We start from the raw sequence: 10,303 nt of genomic DNA, 5'->3' as shown, positions 1-10,303 counted from the left end.
CACAAAAACAAACACCAAACTAAAGCCAAAATCATTCCCACCTGCCTGCAAAGACACACACACACACACACACACCCATACACACACAGGCATTACATCACAAATCTGCAGGTACTAGATCAGACAAACAAAAGTCACCCCTTTGAAGCCCAATGAAAGAAAGATAAGACAGACTTTTCATGTTTACTTAAAAACTCTGAAGTTAATTCATATCTATATCTAGAATGTTTTACAGAATAAGTTGTATTGTGGTTTGGAGCAATGGCCATAGTCACCTTTTCAACAGTAGAACCACCAGTCCAAATCTAAAATCTCAGGGCAGTTCCTCCCACAGCCTCTAAGGGGTGGCCAGTTCCATCCATCTATCTATCCATCCATTGTCTGAACCCGCTTCGTCCTGCAGTGTGGGGTCACAGGGACTGGAGCCTATCCCAGCTAACTACGGGTGAGAGGCAGGGTACACCCTGTACAGGTCACCAGTCCATCACAGAGAAACAACTATTTACACTCGCACGTGCACCTACGGGCAATTTAGAGTCACCAATTGACCTAACAAGCACGTGTTTAGAATGTGGGAGGAAGCCAGAGTACCTGTAGAAGAGTCAGTTCCAACAGACTAGAAACATACATGTTTAAAGCCCTGTACAAAACAAAGGAAACAAAACAGTAGCTATACCAGGATACACAACACGCCACTTTAAATATTTGCTTTAGGATAACTGTACAATTATTATGATATTAAGTTTCACATAATTAAGTGCATGACTTCTTTGAGTAACAGGCACATGTTGACTTATATCGCATGCTCCCTGCTTCCACAAATGTCCACCCACCTCAGCACCACTCACACTACACTTTTTTTTGCCTGTTTTTGGATTAACTGGGTGTTTAGGTGGATGACGATGCCGCCCACATGGTAACAGTTGGACTTCAGAAACCTCTGGGTGACATCACCATCTAAAGTTATATAGCCAACAGGGTTTAATTAATGTCACAACAGTAGAGCCCATACATAGTTGTACTGACTTTCATTTTGAATTGTTGATGTATTCACATACGTTCACAATATTCAGTATAGAAAAGGGAACATGACAAGCATGTAGCTCATCAATTCAGTGTGACCTCAGAAATCACAGTTTGAAAGCAGTGTCTGTTGACATTACCTTGAGTTAAGATTGTTGTGTTTGAACACGGAAAATGTTGGTTTTTTTATCCAGTGATGAATATATTCCATTATTGATGCAGTAATTGAATTGACCAATTATTGGATTATATTCATACAAGCTCACAATATGTATCACAAATGATTTCTCCATATCTTGTATAACAGTATTCCTGTATGTACTCAGACATTTATTTATTTATTTTTGCAATAAAACACACAAAAGATTTCCTCACATAGTCTGAATTCTTGTGCTCTGTGCTTTGTGCTGCTTCTCTTTCATATGGAGAGCATCATGACCTCTTCAGTTGCCTCCACGCTGCTTTCTTTTGCTTGCTAACCCTGGTTTCCAGCAGTGACATTGAACATGACATAAAAAGGAGCTAGTCAACTGGTAATGCACCTTAAAAAATACACATATAAACACTACTTTGTTCAGTTTAGGGACAATGGTTCAGGCGTTGGTGTGTTTACTGTGAAGGCAACATAATATGTTTTTACACACAAAAAAAACTGGTAGCTGTATCTAAACTCCTGTTCATACTTTTTCTGAATAACTCTGGCAACCACATGCATCCATATTATAATTCTAAAACATTCTGTAGCAGACCAAGTGTCATGTTGGTTGTTGTGTTCCACTGTTTGGCATTCTTAATGCAGTCACACAATGAGTTTTCCAGGTGTTAGACATCTGTCAGTCGTGCTTGTGACTTATGACAGTGAGTTAGAGAGGATAGCTATTTGTGTGTCATATAGAGACAGAGCCTGTGTAGAGTTCACCTAATAAAGAGACACAAAACACGAGAACTTCCCATAACTTTCCTCCTGGTGAGCTGCTACAATACATAAAACTGTAAACAACTTTACAGGACAATTAGTAAGCATTACAGTTAGAAACGCATATGATAACTTTCATGTGAAATTACCCGAGAAATCAGTTAAGTTACAGTGTTACAATGACACTTTTACAGTTAAATAATGGGATTTGTTTAGATAGTTCTCTGTGAAACTTAATTAGATTTAATGTACAAAAAAGAGCAGACTGGATTGTACTCACTATTCTTATTAAGTGGAATCACAAAATGATACAAGCTGGTGCTAGATGATGCTAACCTAGAAGACATTCCTGCAATGCACTGTTTTTTATTTTTGACAAAATGAACAATATCACAATTGTACCTGTGATAATGGTGCAGTTGTACATTCACTGCTTGTGTAGAGACGTGAATACAATAGCTGTGCATGAAATGTCACCGTCTGCCCCGCCTATAGCCCCTCCACCAGCCGTTTCACTGAACAGATCACACCAGACACACTGCAGATGACCCCCAGTCCCAGTATACCCACATCCACCAGCCGCTCCCTCACAGCCAAGCGGCCCCATTGCAGTCTGAGGTGAAACAGGCACGGCAGTATGAGCGTCATTGCTGCTCCGGTCACACTGCCTGTCAAACCCATCAGCAGGGAAAACCTGGGCACCAGCAGGGCCAGCAGGTATGAGGTCATCAACAGGGTGATGCGGACCACCAGGGCTGGACGAGACACACCTCGACCGCTGTGACTGGAGCTGGATGAGACATCTGGAGATAACAGAGGAGATGTTTGTGTTGGTGTTACAAACAACTTGTGTTTATGGATGGCTCTGTTCTGACTCATTGTTTTCCTGTTGCATCAGTTTCCAAGTTTACAACAATGAGGTCATTGCTTAAATTGCGTAAATTGTTACCTAACTTTAATGAAGTGGTATAAGGTTTAAACTCTAGATGATAAATAGGTCTAAATATTAGCCAATGAATACCAACACCAATCACAATCTGATGACTTCATGACTGTTGATAGTCAACAATGAAACGTTCAGCCTTGATGACCAACATTGACAGTAGACACACATGGATTATTTTTGATCTACTTTGTTTCATATACGTGTCATTTCACGACCAATAACTTCCCTATAATCAGCATTATAATAAAATTAACTCTCATCTCCTGTTCTTGCAGGACCTTTTGTCTCAAAGTGAACCCTATAGACATTTCCACCTGGACACCACTCACATGACACACTTTACAGCTTGTGACCCCTCGGCCAATTACTTGCCCTGCCCAAGGGTAACATTAAAACTTTTATTGAGCCTCTTTATTCCTCTTCTGCTTCTTCTTTTTTTTCTTCTTCTAAACTCCATCTTTATGGACCAGCTTGCAGGGGTTTTAATAGAAAAACCAGAAGCTGAGCTATGCTTTTTCTCTACTGCTGCCCCACAAAGCATTAAGACTACATCAGTGTATGTTTATATATGTTGTTGTTTTGACCTTCGGACCACTGTAGACTTGTAGAAACAGGACACCTATGTTTGCTGCCTGATATTTCTTTGCGTCCTCATGGCCTTAATATATCTTTTTAGATTGTGGAGCGTTTGGATATGAAGTTTTGCAGGTTTTACCTCTCAGCACACATGTGTGCAGTATTTCTGCAGCAGAGTAGAAGGGCAGAGGGTAGGACAGCAGGGCTTTAGCCAGCAGACACAGGTTGACCAGAGGTCGCAGGTCAGAGGGTAGGTTGTCAGTGATGACCTCACTGGTTTCTGACCCCCAGGTCAACACTGCCTAATGATGGGAGGAAACAGGAAGGGAACAATCATTACAATCAGTCACTTACGTCTGTTACCTTTTCCATCTCTTAATTAGATTGCTCTTGTTAGATAGCAGACTCTTATTTTGAATTACTGCAGACAATCCCATTGTCACTTACCAGTAATGAAAACACAGTTTTCATGATGCAGGCTGTTCCATGTGTCCACCCCAGCATGGCATTAAACTGCCCTTTGTCTGCCATACTGCCCTCTAGAGGAGGAAGAAAGATCTGCGAGGTGTAGGAGAAGATGATGACGCCCACTGAGACAAGGAAGTCCTCTGGGTCCACAGACAGAGACAGAGAGGACTGTGACCAGCTACGGGCACAGCTAAGACAGTATAGCATCACCAACATGCTGACAAAGAGGAAAAGAATAGGTTAGCAGCAAAAATCAATGAAAAAAAATCATGTCAAATTTTGAAAAAAGAAAAATAATAATAATAAATAAAATCTGATTGGTCAATCCCAGCTTTCAACATCACCCTGTCCAGATAACTAATGTTGATCTTGTCGTGCATCATGCCCTATACTTATTTACTGATTCAGTCTCATGAGGGTGATTTACTCCAACAGGGAGCATTTATTTTGGAGACTGCAGTTTAAAGTTCTGTTGAACAGGGTGTTGTCAGACAGGGTGTGTCTCTCTGCATACGTTTTATATTACTTAACTAGGATATACCTCTGAGATCAGATGGACACAGGTCATAAACACATCAGAGTGCAGCAGGTGAGAACAGACAGCTTAACCAGCAGAGGCAGCCACAGCTGCAACCCGGGTGGGAATGAGAGCATATTGAGATGATTGTTTAATTCCTTTCATGTGATGCAGCTCAGGGCAAACCTGATCAGTATGTGAGCCAGGGAGCAGAGCAGACTGAGAGTGGAGACTGGTCTGAGATCAGTCAGCAGCAGGCAAGGCAGAAGGAACGTCAGAGACACTAGTGAGCACACTGATCGGGGAACAGCCACTCCTGACAGACTGTCAGACAGCAGGCTGGTGGAGACGAGGAGGTACAGCGTGCAGGTCATCAACAGTTCAATCACCTGAAAGGCAGTTACATGAAAGAGTACACTGTGGAAAGACTTTTTTAAAAAGCACAACGCGTTTTTAAATAAATAGAGTAACTCAGACTAATGTGATAATGTATTCTGTGAATAAATCTATGAAACAAAAGCAATGGTCTCAAAAGCTGCAACCTCTGATATTTTATTTAGAATAAATATTGACTGTTGTTACCTGAGCTAAATTAACCATCCACCCTCCCGCTCTCGACCAGTTGGGCCACAGTCCCTTGCAGCATGCCTCCATAATCTCCTGGTAGCTGTGATGGACTCTGATCTTTGAGACCATGCCAGAACCTTCACTAAAACACACAAATAAAATATTTGTGTATCTGGACTCCAAGCTGAGGTGTCATGATAATATTTACTGATATAGCAATGAGCCATTTGACAAAAAATTAACAGCGTGTAATAGAAACCCTACCTTTGTTCCTCTTCATACAAACAGGCCACCAGGATCTTTCCTGTGTGGTTACAGACCCAGGCTGACAGAACCAGCACTACCAGACCCACATAACCAGACTGGACCACAGCAAAGGGTAAACCCAACACAAAGATGCCCTTTGGCAGGAAAAGGAAAAAAAACAGATTAACATCTTAAAAAATTTCCCTCAATGGTCAAGTCACAGAGAGAATTTCCTGTCACATACTATCACAACCACAGCCACAGTTTATGTGCGCTCTGTAATCATATCACATTTAATTAAAAAAAAACAATCTCTGGGTCAAATTGGACTTGTTACCATGGTAGCCAAAAACGGTGGAGAAGCTTGTTGCTGATGACAGAATTTTAATTTGCATGTTTAACTTAAATTTAGCTGCCTACATTTCACCAAATTGAACATTAATGTGGAGCAATTATAACATCCATCCATTTCATAACCTGCTTTGTCTTTTACAGGGTCATAATTCAGCCACCTTCCAGTGGGAGTTTTGTGAGCCATTATACCTCGTCACCCAAACAATCATGCATGGGACTAGTTTATAAGAAAGTAGTGCAAAGGGAAGACACATGACATATTCATCGACCTTTAAGTCAATTCAAGATGGTGACATGATCACTGCAAATCAGTAAAATATGGAAATAAGGACATCTTAAGAGGAAAAGAAGAGAAAAGAGATGAAAGCACTGTTCACGGTTGGGTGATGAGGAGGCGAGAGGAGAGCTCTGGCGTGATGCCTGGAGAGTCTGAGGATACAGGAGACCAGTGGGAGCAGAAAGAAGAGGAGCTCTGGCCCAACACCAGGAGAAATGTAAGTGACTGCCAAAGAGAGAAGAAAAGGAGGAGAGAAGAGGGGGGGGGGGACAGAGAGAGGAGAGGAGGTGGAAGGAGAGGTGCAGCCTCACTGCTAGAAAGCATGAGGTTGGATGATGGGAGATCAGAGGAGATAACAAGCTACTTTGATGGAGCTGCTGTGTTTCGAATGTTGGAACATGGAGGTACGCAGACTCACTGAGAGAGTTATGGAAGCACATCATAGACACAAGCACACTCTGTGGATGCATAAACAGACACATTTTCTCTCTTTCAAGTTACTATTTTGTAACTGGTGTCTGCATATGCTGAGACAGCTTTGATGTTGAAATGGAGCTGCTGGGGATGAAAGCAGTTTGAGAGAAATCTGACGCTCAAGTATCTGATTTCATCTCCCCACACTCTCTTTCTCTCTCTCTCACACACACAGAACTTCGCCTTCTCTCTGTGCTTTTGCCAGCTAATTCTTTATTGGCTACTTGGAGCATAACCTGAAGCAGCTCCCAATCACAGAGGGCTACAGTACAGGAGGAAAGACAAATCTGATTGGCTTAAAAAACAAGATAAAGATGCCACAATATGAAACCCAAGATTACATCTACATCTCTGCTTATTTAAAGCATGTTGACCAAGCACATATGCTCTTTTTTCCTATGTCAACACTGACCACCAAGCACCAAGGGTGTCTTGGCAGCCGTGACATTCCAGCACTGTCGCCCCTCAGGTCATGTGCAATTCTGAATGCACCCACATGCCTTGTTCACAAAAAGTGACAGATAAATGTCCTCTTTCCAATAAGAGTGGATTAGACAGAGCAGGTTTGACATTTAAGTGCCATTTTTTTTAAACCACAACTTTACTCCTCCTGAGGTTTTAACTGTTTTTTTTTTACCATTTTAGTGAAAATTAAAATTACACTCACAGCTAAATGATTCTTCTGATGTGTTTCAAGTGACAAAAATATGGGTGAATGGTAAAAATCAAAGCTAGACAGACTATACTTTTAATCAAGAAAAACAATGTTGTTTTGAAAGCAACTTTTAATAGAGTGCTGTGGTTTTTGTTTGCTATTCGTTCATTTCACTTTCAAACATAAGGGTCCAGATCTCTTACACACAAACTGGAGCTTCACTATTAACAATCAGGCTGGAAATCAAACCGACTTTCATAATATTCCCGAGTTGGGACGTTTGAGAGCTGGACTATGTTTTTTTTAAAAAATTTTTTGGCAGCAAATTCCCTCTCCTAATAAAAACTTTATTAACCTGGCAGTCATTTATATTGGCATCAATAAAGCACCACAGAAAAATACATATTTTCTTTTCAGCCTCAACAGCAGAGACAACTGCTGTTCTTTTTTTTTTGGCCATTATTAAGACATCAGTTAGCCAAAGAAACACCTCATCAATGATTACTGCACTGATACATTCATCACTTTGAGCAAACCTGAACCTGTGACCTCAAACAGAAAGATCACTGATGCTGCAGGTAATGAGCAACCTATAAAACTTTAACCAGCGGACCTGGAAAGCTGATGATGCTTTAGAAAAATTGAAACACAATGCGCCACCTATATAGCTGCAAGAATTGCAATAAAAGTCATAGATTTAATTTAGATAATATGGAATATAACATATTTGTCCCTGGCACAAATTTAGCCTCAACAGAAAAAAATCTGGCACTCATATAGATAGACTAGCATCAATGAACCATCTTGTTTATTTACTAAATATCATCATGCACTGACAACAGTGTCAGCAATCATTGAAAATCTGTATGTTTACAGCAATCTAATACAGCAGCATCTTAAGTAAATTCACCCCAAAGTAACATCTTTATGTGTATTGATGCATACAGTGTACTGATGCCCTCATTCTCTATGGACCCCTGTTACACTGTTCAATTACAGTGCAGCTATTTAATGAAAGAACACATTTACATGAGTGCAGCGGTTGAATACGACCGAGCATTTACAGCATAATACGCTATTAGCATTACTGCCATGAAGACGTACTGTGACCAGGAGATGTTCAAAAAAACAGAAAAAGGATTTGATTTATGCTTAATTTGATTATGAGAACCGCAGAGCGCCTAACAAACAAAGCCTGCAAGACTACAAAGCACTATTTAGTAATGTGGAAACACAATGGGGGTGAATTGTAGGGTGCTAAATGCTTTTTAAATATGGTGTGCATCATAATACTTTAAATAGCACAATAGAGACAGAGACAAAGGGGGACTGACATGCTGAAATTAAAGGATGTATTTTACATATGCCATCAGGATGTTTCAGAAAAATGAACATGTGGCGCAGTTTCTCATCGGCTGGTTATATACCCATAAACTTACATGTTACGCCAGAATTAAACCTTTACAGATAGTTTTCTTGTTGATGACATTACAAAACAACAAATTCAGGGTATGACCAGAGTGACAACTGGGTGCAGTCACAGGTTTCTAGCTTGGGTGTCACCCATCTGTCTCGTCCACTAATGCTCAATTTCTTTGTCCTTTTAAGAATATAGAAAAAGGTGAGACAGGTGAAGTCAAAGGCTGCCAAGGTGATGATGGCCAGAACCAATATGCTGACCTTCCAAACTGCTTTTCAGGAAAAAGCAGTTTTTTTCTATCTTTATTAAAGGTCTTTGTCAGTCTTAGCTAAAATGTAACAAAAACTTAGGAATGGCCCTTTAAATTAAAGTACAAACATATTTTTTTTGTTTCTTAATTCAGACATGAAAGCATAAATTCTACATAATCCTACATTTATTCTATAGCCGTATCAGTCTTACCGTGTGTTGTGTAATACCTGTATAGCATTTGTGACGTTCCAGCCGGCCTCCCAGGCTGTAATCGTGGGAGAGGAATTCACGCCTGTGGTGGTCTGACTTGAAGTAGCCACACTAAAGCCTGGTGCCTCTTTTTCTTGACTGGAAGATGACTGAGAAGTTGCCTCTCCATCTATTTCTCCATCTATATCCTCAGAACACCTCAGCTCTTCCTTACCAATTATAAGCCCAGCCAGTCTGTAGGAATCTCTCCTACTCCCCTGGACCTGATTGAAACTTGGGTCCTCCTCAATTTTTCTGCTCTCTTCGTGCATTTCAGAAGAACTTCCTCCTTTGTGATGCCTTCTGGTGTTCTTGAACCAGAGGGAGTCTCCACGAGAGACAGCTGAGGTTATGGCGAGGCTCTTGCTTCCAGTGGAGATCACTGTAGCTCTGGTTTCCTTAAAACATGGACTCACTTCTTTTATAGTAGGATCATGTTTGTGAGGCAGAGCTGGGCTCCCTTCTCTCTGTCTCCTGGAGTCATCACAGTAGGTTCGGTTCAACTCATCACTATGGGTCAGGACCAGCATCTCTTCATCTTCTTGAAAGAACCTGTTGATCATTTGATGTTGTGATTCATTCACTTTATAGATCATCTCAACAAAAAAGGAACATTTTCACTCCTTTGTGAGCTCCGTCAGTAATGAGTGGGAAACTCAAGTCATGATTTAACTTCAAACATCAAAAACAGACCATTGGAATTAAATAAGAAAATGTTTAATTGCATTTTATTCAAATGAAAACAGATCAAAATGTCTCATGATGTGACTCACCTTGAGGTCCAGTCCAGTTGTAGCCTTGACACAGCCCAGCCCCACAGAGACCCAGCAGCTCTCCAGGGCTGCCCAGAGCTTCGAGCCCAGTGAGGAGAGCCCATCCTCAGCCTCGGTGTCTGCGGAATCAGCCTCTATGTCTCTGGAGGTGTTAGGGTCTAGTGGTAGAAATTCTCACCCAAACACAATCCGATCAGAACATTGGTGCACACACACACATACAGTATGTGAGTACAGGTATGTGAAGTGATTGACAAGCTGGTGAACTGTGACATTATAATATGGCAGTGCTTTCAACAATGAAGGAGTAAACAGTTATAATGGGCCACACAGCAGATAAGTAGTCAAGGATGTAGTGAAAGGCAAAGCTGGCTTGTTTTTCTTCGTATTTTTGTTTTTAATGCAGTGTAATTTAAGTTTAGTCTCCGGAGTGGGATTTCTTGTTTTTTCATTTTTGTTAAAGTATTATTATTTTCATGAAAAATTAAGTTGTTTATCAGTGTTAATATTAAAAAAAGAAAAGAAAAAAAAGATTTCTTTCAGATGTCTCAGTTTTCTGTGTATTCAGGGTAATTTCACTGTGCCTGTTG

At 40.7% G+C, this 10,303-nt stretch overlaps 1 protein-coding gene across 1 annotated transcript; it reads right to left on the bottom strand.

Annotated features, from left to right (window-relative positions):
- Positions 1-2,428: 2,428 nt before the first annotated feature.
- Positions 2,429-9,817, bottom strand: LOC114429030 (vesicular inhibitory amino acid transporter-like). The gene is made up of 8 exons (XM_028397878.1): positions 9,714-9,817; positions 8,919-9,492; positions 5,278-5,414; positions 5,029-5,155; positions 4,633-4,835; positions 3,909-4,146; positions 3,601-3,763; positions 2,429-2,742 (listed from the first exon to the last, which is right to left on the bottom strand). The coding sequence occupies exons 1-8, from the start codon at positions 9,815-9,817 to the stop codon at positions 2,429-2,431; spliced, it is 1,860 nt and encodes a 619-aa protein (XP_028253679.1).
- Between the last annotated feature and the right edge of the window lie 486 nt (positions 9,818-10,303).

Source organism: Parambassis ranga, chromosome 24 (assembly GCF_900634625.1).
Source record: "Parambassis ranga chromosome 24, fParRan2.1, whole genome shotgun sequence".
In the NCBI taxonomy this organism is placed as follows: Eukaryota; Metazoa; Chordata; class Actinopteri; family Ambassidae; genus Parambassis; species Parambassis ranga.
This window is presented reverse-complemented; position numbering and strand designations above follow the sequence as displayed.

Coding starts and splice junctions, on each gene's coding strand:
- LOC114429030 (XM_028397878.1), bottom strand. CDS start 9,817: ATGGGCTCTCCTCACTGGGCTCGAAGCTCTGGGCAGCCCTGGAGAGCT. Junction 5,415..8,918: donor ACGTCACAAATGCTATACAG/GTATTACACAAC, acceptor TTCCTGCCAAAG/GGCATCTTTGTGTTGGGTTT. Junction 3,764..3,908: donor AAACTGTGTTTTCATTACTG/GTAAGTGACAAT, acceptor TCCCATCATTAG/GCAGTGTTGACCTGGGGGTC.